We start from the raw sequence: 17,368 nt of genomic DNA on the forward strand, positions 1-17,368 counted from the left end.
TTTAACTAAATATCCACCCTATGTTTGCCGTTACATCAAAAGTGGTCAATAAATTAAGAGCAATCTTTAGAGTCTTCTGCAGATTTGCAATTTTTAATTACTCTCATCGATTTTGCAATAATAGAGATTCACTTTTTAGATTGTGAAGTGTGTTTTAGAGAGTAATCAGGCGAAGAAAAGTGCTTTTGAGGGGAAATCTTTCAGTGGACACATTATCAATTCAAACTTTATATCTGTTGCATTTAACCAAAAGAGCAAATTATAATATCATAGAAACAGTTCAGTCTCACTAGAATCATTAAAATGTTACAAATGCGAAATTAAATTAATAGTTCTAAAATGTTCATATTTGTCATAGTGGAAGAATTACAGGCAATAATTTTAAAACCTTGTATTTATTCTCTCCTTGAGTTGAAAATAACAGCAGAAAAGCAGTAGCATTCAGGCTTCTTGACTATTTAGCGATCTGTTCATCCTTAGTTTAAACAGTTATTACCCTGTGCCTTCCAAAAATAAAATGAAAAGTTGTATGTGCTGGTGAGAAAGGAGAGAAAACATGTTTTTTGGATTTTAACTATCTTAAGAATGATATGATTAGTAACTTCTCATTGAAAGAACTTTGGTGGAGAAAATGTGAGACCGGAGAAAAAGAGAAGGGTCAAGATGAATAAAACATAATGATTTGAGGCTTTTAAAAATACCATCATATGTTTCTGATAATTTTGAATTTTCATGCTTTTTGTCTTAAACTATACTGATAATTTGTTTAAAATTAAATAAACACTTGATCCTACAAAACCATGAATATTTTAATTCTACTATATCAATGGTTATCTTCAACATCATTTCAAAATAGAAAGGCACTAGTCACTTATGAATAGACATTGCTAACTGGCATTCCCCTAATTATATAAGGCTGCCTCATGCACATTTCTTTGTAGAATAGCTTCTCCAACCAACCAGCTGACTAAGGTACTTCCATCTATAGCCACTGGGGATTTCTTTCTAGTCCCTACCCTCTAAATATGTGTGGTGTGAAAAATTCTACCTTCTAGTCCGCTCTTCTTCTTTTCCAGAAAGGAAAGGGTATAAAGAATGTGAGAAAACAAGAATATTGGGAAGAAGTAGAGGAAAATAGGGATTAAAGGCTCTGTTTCAGGTTATAGAAATCTCCAGGGTAGGGACACCCAAGTGTTTTCAGAATGAGGTTTCATGATCAGAAATTGATGTGTGGGTTATTTTTTATAATAGTGGTAAGTTGAAAGAATCTGTCCCAGGTTGTAACTCAAAAGTAAATCGAGAACCTGTGGAGGTTTTACTCATATCTAATTTCTGTCTTTTTTCATTATCCCAAAGTTTTGTGATGTCACTTAATGCAAATACATTTGATGAGGTCAAAAGTATATAGTTTCAGTTATTATCAAATTATAATTACTAATTGATTCAAAGCTGAGAGCATTAAACACTGATGGTAGCAGGGTAGGTAATATAACTCGGGGTAAATTGTTTTAAATAAAAAAGTCAGGGGGCACCTGGGTGGCTCAGTGGGTTAAAGCCTCTGCCTTCGGCTCAGGTCATGATCCCAGGGTCCTGGGATCGAGCCCCGCATCGGGCTCTCTGCTCAGCGGGGAGCCTGCTTCTCCCTCCCTCTCTGCCTGCCTCTCTGCCTACTTGTGATCTCTGTCTGTCAAATAAATAAATGAAATCTTTAAAAAAAAAAAAAAGTCAGGTAGTCCAGGTCCACAGTGGGATCAGACAGGCCAGATGTCAGTATGGGCACACGTAGGGTGTTCAGCATGGAGGTGGTGGTGACCTTTTACCCATGGTTTGAGAGACAGGTAAGCATGAGAGGATGCCTTTAATTTTCTGCCATGGCTAACTTTGATTTTCCCATAGAATGTTTGTTTTCTGTGGTCTTTCAGTTCTATACTTCTATTAGTGAAATATTTTATCAACATAATTACTTAAAGAGATTTCAGTCAGCTGGCCCTGGCAATAAAGCATTATTTAATCATTCTGTTACCATGAGAAAACATTTTCCCAGATAACTGATCTACAAGGAAACTTTTGGAAACAACTTGTTATAAATTGCATATATAGTTTTCTTAAAAATATATACAATTATGAGCAAAACAAAAAGCAAAAAAAACAAAAACAAACAACTTTCCTTTGAAAGAGAATGCTGATTTTCCCCCCCTATTCTTAGGATTTGTCAAGCACTGCAGTGAATTTTTTCCCCTGTGCTGAAAGTGTATCTAATTGGCTTCATAATTAACTATTTTATTAAAGCCCAGTACATTTTTTTCTGACCTTTTTTTATTTTCTGCAGTAAAAGACAGTGTTTTTCTAATTAAAACCATCAATAAGAAAGTCACTTCTTACCTTGTCAGAAGGTTTAAATGGATTTCCTTGTCCACTAATTCCACCACTGATGCTAAATCCAAGGCCAGGATTTTTTTCTATTCTCACACAAAACTATATAAAAAAGATACAAAAAAGTGATCAAATATATATGAACGCTAAATATTTTCAAATAACTGTATCACAGTAGAAAAGATCCACATTTCACTTAAAGTTCCCAGGGTTAGTCTATATTATCTCAGTACACAAAAGACAAAGTACTTAGTGCTTCTATAGGCATAAGTCATGACTGAAATAACCTGAAATTACCTGGGCAAGCAGATATTTACTTACTCATTATTGTGGGTAGAAATGCACTTTGATTAGCAATTTTTAAAAAATGAAAAGCTATAGTTATAACAATAATAAAATTATGCATTATTTCAGTTACCTACTTTAAATGCACATATATTCTGACCAAGTAGAAGAGACCGTATGAATAAGTGAAAGAATATTTGCAAATGTTCAGTGAGGGAAAATATGGCTGTTTAAATAAGTTGCTACTGCTTGCTAGGAGAGTAGCACAATTCATCTCCTTGGTAGGTGATTCTGTTGTTTAGAAATAGCAGGGTTTTTATTTTAAGAAAGGGGAGAACTTTTGATCAGAGCTCAAGTGAGGGTGGAACAGTGAGAAAATGAAATACTCAGTAATAGAATTTTTGAGTTTGTCACCAGCTCCTGCAGAGGCAGTTAGAAGCCTTGGAAGACAGAGGAGAACACTGAAAACAGAAAGAGGTCAAGACTACGGAGAAACTGACAAGGAATAGTTAAGTATTTAGAACCGTGAGGGCTAATATTCTATTATTCTGTGCTGTATTATCTCCCCAAACCCTAAACCATCAATGAAAATCTGTTAAACACAAGAGCCTTGTGTGTTAAGACCTACGGGGAAATGATGGCATGGGAGTAGGTCCATGTCACGCTAAGGCTGTAGTATAGAGGAGGCTATTATAAGAGTGAATGCAGATCAAGAATTCAGCAGAAGGGAAGTCATTGCCAGGAATGATCTAGAGAGATGATAACAAACCTAGGGATGCTTTTTTTTTTTTTCTAAGATTTTATTTATTTGTCAGAGAAAAAGAGAGAGAGAGAGTGTGTGTGTGCACGAATGCACAAGCAGGGGTTACTGGCAGGCAGAGGGAAAAGCAGTCTCCCCACTGAACAAGAAGCCTGATGTGGAATTCTATCCCAGGGCCCTGGAATCATGACCCGAGCCAAAGACAGACTCAACTGACTGAGTCACCCAGATGCCCCCAAACCTAGGAATTGTTGATGATCCTGAGCTGGGATATGTATGAAGGCCATGGTAAAAATGCTAGCTTTCCATGTAAAGTGGGATGGGGTGACCTGAGATGATTGAAAGACTTGCGACCCTAGTGGGTGCATACATTTTTGTTACAGAAAGAAAGAAAGAAAAAAGAAAAGAAGGGAAAAGAAAAGAAAAAAAAAAGAAGGAAGGAAGGAAGGAAGGAAGGAAGGAAGGAAGGAAGGAAGGAAGGAAGGAAGATTTTATAACTTTTAAGTACAGAACAAATACTGGAACTAGGTGAACCAAGTCTTACCAGAGATTAGCAGGCCAAAGATTAATAAGGAGTTAAGAAAAAAAAAATCTAAAGAAATACATTCACATATATTTTGTATTTATATAAACATATTCTGAGAAAGTTCTTAAAGGTGAGTGTAAATGTTTGCTTTCTTAGGTAGTGTAATGTCTTCCCCAGCAATCTTGCTTAGTTAGACTATTAATTTCCTTGTGGACAAATGTAAATGCCTAGATGCTCTCTATATTTTTATTTTCAAGATACCTTAATCCCTACCTCTTAGATAGTTCAAGGCAAATTTGAGTACTGTTCCTGGCTTAATTAGCATATATTAAGAGTCCATGGGAACTGGATTAATTAGGTTTGGCCACTTAATGAGACTATCTTTAATTTACTATCATATTTCTTAATAATAAATGTAATGTTTAACTATTACATAGTTCACTTGCAACACAAGGGCAAAATACTATCCACTAATGGGATTTTTATGGTAGAGTCTTTAATGAATAGTTTTTAAATTATGGGTAACTGCAATTACCATAAGTACTTTCCCATATTTTTATTTTAAAGATATGTTTAATTATAACTTTTCCTCTAATTGAGCTAGGTTTGTTAAAACCTGTTATCATAGGGTAATAGCAACAACAGTTTATAATATTTTTGTACTTACATGGCTCACCATCTGTGGATATGAACATAAAATAGCTTGATATAGCTCAAAGGAATATTTTAGTTTTATTCAATATACCAGTTTACCTTGTATCCTTTTTTGTTATCAGTGGTTAATTAGAAAATAGTAAGGGAGGAATTAATATGGTTTAAACATTTTACCTTTGTGCTTCCCCTACACGTTTCCAATTAAATTATTTGAAATTTGGGTTATATCTTTCTAATGTGAAAATTTTATATTGCAAATGAAATATGTGGAAAGTATATACACTTCTGGTTTTCCCCAGGCCTTTCTAAAACCTGAAAGGAAATGTATGCAACAGATTTTATTTACAAATTAAATTGCTGAGAGTACTTTTTAGTAGTTCTCTTTCAAGGCACTGACTATATCTATTTTATATTATTGTCAATCTGGAAGGCACTAAAAATCTAAGGGAAACAAATTTCGTATGTGCCAAGTGTGTGAAGAACTGCCTCAATATATTTTTTAATAATAGAAATAATAAAGATGACACTGTGGTTTTATAAATGTGACAAACAACCATAAATTCTGATCTGAAGCTAGACCACCCTTGGGCATGCTATGGTATGGCTAATAGGTTGCGTTGTGATCGCTGCGTCCCATAAAGCATGTCACAGAGCGTATTCATCCCACATAGAAGGAGTTCCACCTGCCTGGTAATGGGGCCATAAAATGTAAGAGGATTGAATAGCTCACAGCCGAGAAACAGTCAGAAACTAACGAGAATTATCAAAGAGGAAATGCAGTGTTCTAGCAAAAGGTCAGAACTAAGAGGCTAATAAATAGCTTATGTAATGAAAATCAGCATTTCAATTTTCTATTAAGATACTGATATCAAGGAATGAAGTTTCTGGCTGAAAATACAAATAACGGGCTGGAAGTCAAAGGTGTATTTGCTTCTTTGAGAGTCTGCTTCCATCATCTGACTTGACTTCATGCTTCTGGTCTATGTCAATCTTGCTCTATTAAAATACTGGGTCTTATTTTAGAGAGGTCTACGATAAAATGGGTTGTTATGTAGCAGCGAGGCCCTGTGAAGTCATAACCTATAATCTCTAGAAGGCAGTAATATGGTCTTGCAATGCTCTACAACCTAGTGGCAAGAATAAAGGAGATGGTAGCTCTTGTGTGTACATGTGCACATACGAACAACTTATGTGTTTGTGTGTGTGAGTGTGTGTGGGTTGGGAGGAATTAGGATTAGGATCAGGATTAGGGAATTGCATTGCAGAAAAATATTTGGTGGTGCTGTAATGAATTGATGTGCTATGATATGTCCTAATTATTATTATTATCTTTCCTAGGAGTGTGTGTAAAAGCTTTTAAGGGATACCTTTGTTTTTGCTGTCCAAGATCCACTCATCCTAATTCTGGTAGCTATAACCTTAATTTCTCTCTGAATAACTCACCAACTTCTTTATTCTCAGCCTATATACTTTAGGTGAATCATGTTATCTAGGCCTCAAACAAAGCACTGTATGCCATAGATATGTGAATGTTTATAAGATGGGCAGGTAATCCAATTAAAAAGGAGTAATGAGATGCCTACTATGATTTCCAGGAAAGAGAATCTTGCTCTCTCCTGCTAGTTTTAAAACTACCATGAGGAGAAAGCCTTTTTTGAGACAGGAACCAACCCATAGAGAGGTCATGAGCCCACTTTAAGCCTCATCTGAAGCTTGCCCATTCCTGTAGTTTTAGCTAAGTATGTATGAGTTAAACCCATGCCCCCTCTCCCTTTTTTTTTTTTTTTTTTTTTCTGCTTAAGTCTTATTAGGTTGAGTCACTTATAATCAAGAGGGCTACTTGGTAAAAATTCAAGGGGCATTTGCTTATTTGTTATAAAACAATTGACTTTTCTTGTCTTTTACTTTAAAAGAACCAAAATGTAGTTGCTTGTGGAAAATCTTTTTGGGAAGTGAAGTAGGCAGAACCTCAAAAATTCTGTACTGATTGAAATTCAAGGTGAGGTTTTGATCTACTAGAGGGTTGTTAATTGTTGAAGCATCAAGAAGGAACTTTGTAATCAAGTATATTAAGCTTCTGAGGCCATTTCTATGCCTGACTCCTGAGAGTATTACCAGAGAGTATTAGTGAAGACGTATCCACATCCACATGGATTTTTATGCAAGTAGGACACTTGGATCACCTGTATTAATCATATCTATTATGTTATCTCTTCATTGACTCTCTAGGACAATGGCTGGCACATGCTTAGCACTCCACTTTTATTTTTATAACTATGTGCATATATGACAAAAGATACTTTCAAATATACGTTGTCAAAGGTATATAACGACTCCTTTTGAAAATATGTCATGAGCTGTTAGAAGGTATGCCAGTTGTTCAATGGCATTCTCCAATTATGTAATTAACTGCTTGGAGAAACCACTATAGCTTTGAAAATGAAAATTGTTATAGAAATCATTATTCATGCCTTTATTCCCCAAATATTTACTGATTTCCTACTAAGAGCCAGGTACCTTGTTAGACAGATAAAATATCCTTGCCGTCATGGAACTTACATTCTGATGAGAAGACATATTAAACATGTAAATAAGAAATAATTTCAGATAGTGAGATGAGCTGTGAAAAAAATAAAGCAAGAAAGGTAGTAGAGAGTGATGGATCAGAAACGTGGAACTATTTTAGGAAGAATAGCCAAGAAATGATATTTCAAATACTCAAGTGACATTTTAGCAGAAATACAAATAATGTAAAAGATCATGCAACAGACAAAAAGAAACATGAGAAAACTGCCAGCCCATAAAGTCAATGATTTTAAATGCCCTGAAGGTAGATGGGTCTTTATAAAATCAAGAAACAACAAGATGGCATAAGGATAGATGTATAGATCAATGAAATAAAATTGAGAGTCTAGAAATAAACCCCAAAATTTATGGCCAGTAGATCTTCAACAAAAGGTCCAAGGTAATTCACTGAAGAAAGAACAGTTTTTTCAACAAATGGTACAGGGACAACTGGATATTCACATACAAAATAATGACTTTTATCCCTACCTCACACCATACACAAAAATGAACTCAAACTAAACCAGAGACTGAAATGTAAGAGTAAAAACTACAAAACTCTAAGAAGAAATACAAGAGTAAGTCTCTATGATCTTCAATTAGGTGATGATTTCTTAGATATGAAACCAAGTATGATTAAATGGTTGATTGATTTTATAAAAATTAAAAACTCTGATGCTTCAAAGGAGACTATCAAGAATTTGAAAAGACAACCCAAGGAATGGGAAAAAAATATTTGCAAATAATATATATGATTAGGGTCTTATATCCAGAATATATGAACAACCTTAAAGTTCAGAAATTGAAAACCCAAATAACTTAATTAAAGAATGGGCTGGGGCACCTGGGTGGCTCAGTCAGATGAGCATCTGACTCTTGGTTTCAGCTCAGGTCATGATCTCAGGGTTGTAAGATCGAGCCCTGCATCGGGCTCTGTGCTCAGTGTGGAGTCTGCTACAGATTCTCTTCCCCTCTCCCTCTTCCTCCTGCTTTTTTTCTCTCTCTCTCAAATAAATGAATAAGTACTTTTAAAACAATATAAAAAATGGGCAAAAATTTTTAACAGACATTTATCCAAAGAAGACATATGAATGGCTAATAAATGCATGAAAAGGCACCCAACATCATTACTTATTGAAAAAATGTACATTAAAATCATTATGACATACTACTTTTTTTTTTAATTTTATTTTTTTATAAACATATATTTTTATCCCCAGGGGTACAGGTCTGCGAATCGCCAGGTTTACACACTTCACAGCACTCACCATAGCACATACCCTCCCCAATATCCATAACCCCACCCCCCCTCTCCCAACCCCCCTCCCCCCATCAACCCTCAGTTTGTTTTGTGAGATTAAGAGTCACTTATGGTATGACATACTACTTTATAGGATGGCCATAATAAAAAAGACAGACAATAAATAATGGTGAGAATGTGAAGAAATTAGAATACTTCATTCTGGTGGGAACGTAATATGTGGTATCCACCATAGGCAGAGGTTTAGAAGCTTCTCAAAATTACAAATATAATCACCATTTTACCAAGCAATTTCATTCCTAAATAACTACCCCTCCAAAAAAAAACTACCCCCCCAATAAAACTACCCATTCATAGACTTGTATATGAATGTTCATAGCAATATTATTCATAATGGCCCTGAAGTGGAAATAATCCAAAAGTACATAAACTGATGGATAAACACTTTGTGGTATATCCATATGTTATTTGGCAATGCAAAGGAATGAATTAGTAATACATTCTACACTTAGCACATTATGTTAATTGAAATTAGTCCAAAAAAACCTCACATATTATATAATCTCATTTATATTAAATACCCAGGAGAGGCAAATGTATGGAGACACAAAGTAGATGAGCGATTGTCTAGGGCTGGGGGAAATGAAGGGAAGGGAGTATGGAAAGTTACGGTTATTGGATACAAAGTTTCTTTTTGGAATAATGAATCTGTTTAAATATTACATTATGGTTGCATAATATGGTGCATGGTTGCACAATTGTATAAATATATAAAACCCACTGAATTGTACACTTTAAAGAGGTGAACTTTAAGGTATGTAAAATATATCTATACTGTTGGCAACAATAACAACAGTAACAACAGCATCAACAAGTTCAGCATGACTAGAGAAAGAATAGGTGAAGGAAAGAGTAGAAAGCGAGGAGGCAGAGGCCAGATCTGTAGGGACTTTATGACATAATAAGGATGTATAGGATTTCAGAAATTTCAAAGCAGAAGAGTGACATGATCTGATTTATATAATGACATGATAATATATAATACATTATCTATAATATGTAAATTTTGTTATAATATGTAATGATATAATAGATTATTATATGAAATAACTATATAACAAAATATAATTATATAATATCTAATAATAGAATCAAATATATAAATGCTAATATTCAAGAATAATTTTTAAATTCTTCTATTTTCATACCTTCTTTTGTTGTGAATTAGAGCTGCAAGTCCAATTCAAAGTATTAATTAAATCTTTTGAAAAGACATACTAAAGACTAAAGAATAAAATCCTCCGATGTGCCATTTTCTAGATCTTTCAGAAAAAATTAGTCAACTCTGTATGTATCTAGGAAATAGAAACTCAAATGCTTTTTGTCTGTAAGTAAATTAAAAAGTTATTAATTTCACTGCCTTCATTTTCTACTTAAGGAAACCGAGAAGATGATACATTGATTTACTGGAGTACTGAGGGAGTCCTTCTGTTCCTACTGCAGTGCTTACTGAATTCTACTATTTGACTGTACAGAACTTAGAAAGTCAATTTGTAGAATTTGTGGTGTTGAGTTACACATTATTGTTTCAAACTGTAAATTATAACTTCAGAGTTGCAATATTATTTTAGTTACTGAAGAGTAAAATTTTAGGGGAAAATATTTATAAATAGTAATACTTTAAGTAGGTAGAATGAAGTATGGAGTGTCCCTGAAATCAGTTGAGTAAATAACATATATTAAAACTTTAATAACTATTTTCTAACCATCTTTATCAAATTACTGCTTATTAAATTAAAAATCCATAATTTAAATAAAACAAAATTTTCCACATTTTTATCATCACACACTCAGAATAATGTTTTCTTCACTTGGCCTCAACAGATGAAAGCCTCACCTCTGTGAGCCCTTCAGGCAGCTGACCAGAGCATCTAATCTAAAGAAATGTCTGAAATCTTGTCTCTTGGCCAGCTCTTTCATATACTCTACATATTCTTTTTTTTAAAATATTTTATTTATTTATTTGACAGAGATCACAAGTAGGCAGAGAGACAGGCAGAGAGAGAGAGGGAGAAGCAGGCTCCCCGCTGAGCAGAGAGCCCGATGCGGGGCTCGATCCCAGGACCCTGAGATCATGACCTGAGCTGAAGGCAGAGGCTTAACCCACTGAGCCACCCAGGTGCCCCTACTCTACATATTCTTAAATAGGAAAATAATTTCTTCCAAGGAAGAGTGGGAAGATTTTGGAGTTTTGTTTTGTTTTTTTCCCTTGAATATTTTGGATGCAGGTCACTATGTATAACTCACAGAGGCTAATTCCAATGTAATTCAAATCTAATAAATTCTCTGTCAGGAACAAACTTTAGTTCAGATGCATCACCTCACATCACCACAGGAAGGGTGAGTATAAGATATTTTGAGAGACAGAAACTCTATTAACATAACTTTTATAACAGTGTATTGTTATAATTGTTCTATTTTGTTGTTATTGTGGTTAATCTCTTACCATGCTTAATTTATAAATTAAACGTTATCATAGGTTTGTATGAATGGGAAAAATAGCATATAGAGAGTTCCATATTATCCATGGTTTTCAGGCATTCTCTGGGGGAATTGGAACACATCCCCTGTGAATCGGTGGGGGACGGCTACTGTGTATCCCATACATAGTGTAACAGACACTAACTGCCCTTTCTTTTCTTATTTTCATTCAGACTTCTTTTCCTTAAATTAAAAAATGTGTATTCTTTGTAACTGGATATTTTTTCAACTATAGCATTGCAATAAGTGATTACTTTTTTTAAATGTAAAATCTCCTAACTTTAATAGAAATTAGTGTGCTTCATCATGCTGTGTAATCTCTCCATACTATGTTTATAATGTCTCTTTGCACTTAAAAATTGTGAACAATTTAGGTTTTTTTCCATATTGTACAGATCTTCCTTGACTTACAATGAGATTATAGGCCAACAAACCCAACTTATCTTGAAAATATTATAAGTCAAAAATGTTTTGAATATACCTAACCTACTAAACACCGTAGCTTAGCCTAGCCCAATTTGTATGTGCTCAGAACACTTACATTAGCCTGCAGTTGGGCCAAATCATCTAATGCAAAACCCATTCTATAATAAAGTGTGGAATATCTCATGAAATTTATTGAATGCTGTACTAAAAGTGAGAAACGAAATGGTGGCAAGGGTACAGGACAGTTATAAGTGCATTGGTGTTTACCTCTGTGATCCTGGGGCTGACTGGGAGCTGCAGCTCGCTGCCACTGCCCAGCATCAGGAGAGAGTACTCAACTGTGTTTCACTAGCCCAGGAACAGATCAAAATTCAAAATTTGAAGTACAGTTTTTTACTGAATGTGTCTTGCCTTTGCACCATCGTTAAGTTTAAAAATCTTAGTAAAACCATTGTAAGCTGGGAAATGTATGTACTTGACCAAATTAACATTGTTGTGATCACTGAAGAAAACTTTGTTTTTCTCTTTATGGCTCTTTTGTTGCAGCACTAGAAATGCCTTATTAAAATAGAGTGTCTTGATTTAAATGACTGAAGCCCACATTAGAAATTTTCAGTGACTTCCTTGGTCTTTGCACTTCAGTCACTACTCTATAATTTTCATTTGAAACTGTGTAGCTTTAAAATATTTCTTTAGTGCTCCATATTGCGTGGAGCACTGGGTGTGGTGCCTAAAAAATGAATCTTGGAACACCGAAAAAATAAAATTAAATAAAAAGATAATAAAATATTTTAAATATTTTTCTCTATTTTTTCCTTGTTAAATGTGGGATAAAAGTCTTTAATGTGTGCATGCACACACATATTCAAAAGGTCTGTTTTTAAAAGAAATATAACTTAGGAAAGTAAAAAATACAGGCAATATTTTCATTATGAGAGTGATATTCATAAACTTTTTTTCAGGCTTTCTCTCTCTTTTGTTTTATTTTGCTTTACTTGCTTTTCTATTTGAAGATTAGGAAAGTTGGAACTGATAACCGTGAAGTTTCCTCTGATATTTAAATTCTTAAAATGTTGTATTTCTACTTCTTCTATTGCCTATGCCTATACTCACAGAGCCAGACTTAACTGTGTGTGTGTGTGTGTGTGTGTGTGTGTGTGTGTGTGTGTGGTGTTTAGAATTGTATCATTTGACTCTTAAAAAACTTTCTGAATTTTGTTTGTGGGTGGTAATGTTCTCATTTTATAAGGAGGAAAACCGAACCCCCGAAAGAGTTAAAGACTCGGCCAGGGTCACACAACTTAACATGAGAGTTAAAATCCAAATTCTGAGACCCACCCCCTAGGTATTCTCTTTCTTGAATGCTACAGAGCTAAATGGAAAAGTGGGGAAGTTATGGGGGAGTGGGGAAGAGAGATGAAAGAAAATAGAGTAGAAGTTGGTGATGATGTGCTGGGAGATATTTAGGAGCTGCCTGGGGGTAGGGAAGAGCTTGGTTTATAGTGTTTGTCAATTTCCCTGATGTAACTTTGCCCACAGTGTCATTCTACTGTGTGAGGTCACTAAAGGTGGAGTTGGGAGGAAAGACACACAGTAAAGGGCCATATGAGTCTAGCATGTCACGAGTGGCGGACAAATGTTACCCTGAACTGTGAAAAAATTTTGAGAATATGTCTTCAGATTCGTAACTCTGGAGAATGGGCGGCAGAGTTTGCAGACTAGTACTCATTGTTTAAAAGCTCCTTAGGCTTTCTCATGGTCTCTCCAAAGTGCTTTCTGCTTTGGTATCTGTTTGTTCCACAAATATAAATATACTTCGTCATGGATTATACATTGGCAAAAGAGAAAAACCAAGTTAATGTCAGTTATTTTTGAAAATAGCAAGTTATGAACAAGTTATGAATCAAATTAGTGATAATAACAATATATTCTTATTCACCTGGCAAATTTTTACCTCAGCATTCCAAAGCATTTCCGCCTGAAACCAAGGCAGGAAAAAAACTGGGAAGCCGAGAAGAATTTACTTAAGTCCCTTTCTTAACACAGCCATTGCATGTTTCAGTTTTTACCTCTCAGATTGAAAGGCACCTGATGTTGCAGCTGTGGATCAAAACACCTGTCAGTGATGACAAATACCTTCTCTGAAAGAATCATGATGTTTTAAGTTTAATAAGTATGTAAACTTTAGAATTTAGTAATCCTCTCATTAGTCAAACTATACAATTGATGTATTTTGAGAAATAATGTAAAAAAAGGCCCTTAAATTTAGAGTACTCAAACCTACTGTTCAAAGTAGGTGAAACATAGGGCACTGATCTCAGTTGATTTTTCAATGTAGCTTCTAATAGGAATCATGAAATCCAAGAGCTTCACTGAGGTTGTGATATTTTGCGGGGGGGAGGGAATATGAACAATCTTTAACCTTCTAGGTGCCTGTAGTAAAACATAATTTAAAACTTTACTAACTTTAAAGACTGTTTGGAGAGTTAAAAGCCTTATATCATTACCTGATTAAAGGCACCTGATTTCTTTATCTTAAATCCAATACTCAACCTAGATCAAGGTAGGACAGGAAAAAAGTCGTCTTCAAGCCTATGAGTCTGAGAATGATTAATACCTAATCTAAGCCTCAAGAAGGGTATTAAGAAGTAAAGGCAATGTCTAGAGCAGCTGGGATCCAAATAATAAATGGCTCTTAACAGTGTGAAAGAGAAAACTGGAGAATGGTAATGTCTGAGATGTTCAGAAAATAAGGCAGGGTGATATCTGAAGTAGGCAATACTAAGGTGAAATCTTTATTAACCATATTAAGATGTTAGTGAAGTCGGTAGGAGCTTCACCCAGTTATCTGAAGAATGAAATAAGAGAAATTAATTTTATGGGAGTATTAAGATCTTAATGCCTTATTTTCTAAGCATAATATAAACCAATAGATAAGACTCTATTTGGTATTCTGGTTCTAAGGAAGAAAACATTCTATAATGGAAAAGTAAATCCCAATTTTAGATAGGTCGGGAGAGCAGCATTTTTTTTTTTTGCTACAGGATACTTATCAGTGGTTTTGGATCATTTCAGAAGTGTTTCCCTTTTACCTGTTCTTTATCATTTTCTTCAAGCAAAGCTTTAACTTTGTCCTATTCAATAACCAGAAGATAGGATTTTTCAAAAAGGTTCCCACCAATAGTTTACTTTTTACACTGTCAGTTTCACCAGAGGCCTTGGTAAACATGCCTAATCCACTGAAGCTCCGTATCATTCAAAAGCCAAGCTATAGTGCTAAATTAGAGTTGAAAATGGATAGGAGAAGGGATAGGATATACTAGTAAAAAACTTTCAATTCATCAGTTTCTCCTTATGTGAAGTGGGCATTTTACCAACTATCAGTTTTTATATCTTGTAGTGTTTAACCACTGAAAATAATGGTAAGACCCCTAGAAAGAGTGCTCCACTCCATTCAACATGGTAGCAACATTAATTTGTCCCAGACTGCATTAGTGAGGGAAGGTAAACCACGGATCCACTGGATTTCCCTGAACATTTCCTGAAAATTCATCAACGATCACAACTCTTCTCACCTGCTCTGGATAGCCATCCATACTCCTTTGCCCTTTAGTTTGAATTAAGCACCGTCCAGGCTGAGGTCCCCGGGTGGCCTGTGAAGAGGGGATCTGAATAGGCAATGGTGACTGAAATTGCTGGATGGTCACTTTGTTTATATTTCCCTCATATGGCTGCTGCTCCCGGCTACGGTGCTGAAGGCTTTGGGACCCCATCAAAGTCTGGATGTGGCTGCCTGCCTGTGGAGAAGATAATTTGTCAGACAAAGATTCGTGGTGTTGAAAGGATGTGATTAAAGTCAAACACACGTACAGAATACCTATCTGGTAAAGTGGCATCACTTGGGCTCTCAGCCACTGCTGGAAAGGATAATGAAAAAACAGTAAGGGTTTGCCTACTGTGGTTTGTGAAAATGTTAATACTGGAGCAAGGTTGCATTAAATACATTCATAGTCATCTAGTGTCTTGCCAAAGATTATTTTATCCCCCATTTTAAGAGAGCAAAAATCTCTCCTAAAAATCTCAAGAACAAAAAGAAGTCACAGCTTAAAAATAAAGTGGAGTTCTACCTGGCGTTTTATTTTGACTAACAGCAGGGAGAGAGATATAATATAGGAAACATCAGAGGGAGAATGATAGAGGCTGGATCCTGATTCTGAAGCAAAAGAATCAAAGTGTGTATTTTCCTTTATGTCAAAAGTGCATAGTGAGGTTGTTCAGGTGAGGTTAACCAATATTCATTCATGTTCTGCATTATTAGATCAAGAGTATGGTTTTTGGAATCTTTAAGTCACATTGAAAATGAACCATGTGATAAACTCCTGTGAGAATCTGTAGCTCATGGAGGCACAGATGTGGAAGGGTCTTCCAAGTGAGCTCTGTATGTAGATCATCCCACCGTGAACTTTCAGAGACATTCATGAGTATCTCATTGAAAGCAATGATGACCATTTCTCAGTCCTTAAGGGTGGCCGTCGGAGGGAGAGGGCAGGCTCACTATGTCTTCCATCTTCAAATGCTATGGTGCGCACCACTGTTCCTTTACTCTGATTTTCTCAGCTTTGTCTTATCATTGGTTTTTTGAGTCATTCTACTTGATATCTTTTCCACCACGCAAGTGGTTCTGCTTGTGGGCTGGTAATCCACAACATGCCTTTTATAATTATGGATGGTTTAACATGGAGGTCTTACATGGGAAGTGAATGCTTATTAATACATTTAAACATATATTCCACTTCTGTGCCTGGTACTCTACCTATTACTACAGAAGTATCAGAGGGGTTACTTCCTGCATTCATTTTCTTTCTTGTTGATCTTTTAAGGGTAGATCATTTGGAATTCAAAACTGAATTTCACCTTTGAATTCATTCACTAGGAAAGCCTGTATTTTGCTATTTGTAACAAATTTGTAATTCATTAGCTAGGACAGTCTGACTAATCAAGATTTCTGATTAAAAATTCAGATTGGAGGAATAAAGGAAAAATTATTAAACATGCATTCAAGGAACAAATTCATTTGGATTTTTAAAAGCTCCTTAAAAAGAGCAACATTAAGAGAAATAAGGAAATGACAGTGATCATGGAAAATCATTTGGAGAAGATGGGAGGCATAATGGTTCCAAACAAGAGGTGATTTCAGTGAAGAAAATATTTAAAATTATTATTTGGCAATACATAAGGGAAAGTAAACAACCATTTGATTATATTTTTAGATGCCCAACTGGCTGTCTTGTTATCGTGTTACAATGTTTACATTCAGAAATAGTAAAGATATTTCAGTCATGAGAAATTGGAGGAAAAGATGCAAAAAAAAAAAAAAAAAAAAAAAAAAGAAGAGTCAGACTATCCCAGCACAATGTGAAAATAATGATCAATCCAACACTACCCAACACAATTAAGCAGCAATGGCAAGGCTATAATATCATAAACACAACTAAGATAACTTCATAAAGGACTAATGTGCATTTCTTTATTGCATCTATGCCCTTTTCAGAAATCTAAATGAAAGGAGGTGTTGCAACTTTGAGGACTGCTCTGGATGGTCAAGTTTTTCCCCTTAGTTTGATTCTCTTCAACCTCCGTGGAATCTCATGTTCTCTTGTTTGGCAGGAGAGAAACACCATGATAACTGTGTGACATTTTGAGCGGCTATACTCTGAATGAACTTACTAGCATGCTAAGGCATAGTTGGAGACAATGACTTCTTAGAGTCTGAAATGCTGACAGTGGAGGCTGACCAAAACTGACTAGCCTGGCTATGAAACAATAAGTTGATTTACATTTCAACCTGTTCGTTACCTTCGCTGGCATCATACTTATGGGTCTTCAGTCAGTGCTTGAGCCAGTGTACAAAAGGAAGACCAGCAGTTTAATTGAAAGTGATCATGTAGACAAGCAAAGAATTGTTAACATTCAGAAA

The 17,368-nt window shown here is 35.2% G+C and overlaps 1 protein-coding gene across 4 annotated transcripts in view; it reads right to left on the bottom strand.

Moving 5' to 3' along the window:
• The window catches only part of LRRC7 (leucine rich repeat containing 7), a 575,277-nt gene that overhangs the window by 42,159 nt on the left and 515,750 nt on the right, over window positions 1-17,368 (bottom strand). For all 4 annotated transcript variants that reach the window (XM_047725077.1, XM_047725083.1, XM_047725078.1 and 1 more), the window contains 2 exons: window positions 14,967-15,188; window positions 2,383-2,475 (listed from right to left, as the gene is read on the bottom strand). In XM_047725077.1, the coding sequence (XP_047581033.1) occupies window positions 2,383-2,475; window positions 14,967-15,188 (315 nt within the window). The remainder of the gene's footprint in view (window positions 1-2,382; window positions 2,476-14,966; window positions 15,189-17,368) is intronic.

This window comes from Lutra lutra, chromosome 4 (assembly GCF_902655055.1).
Source record: "Lutra lutra chromosome 4, mLutLut1.2, whole genome shotgun sequence".
In the NCBI taxonomy this organism is placed as follows: domain Eukaryota; kingdom Metazoa; phylum Chordata; class Mammalia; order Carnivora; family Mustelidae; genus Lutra; species Lutra lutra.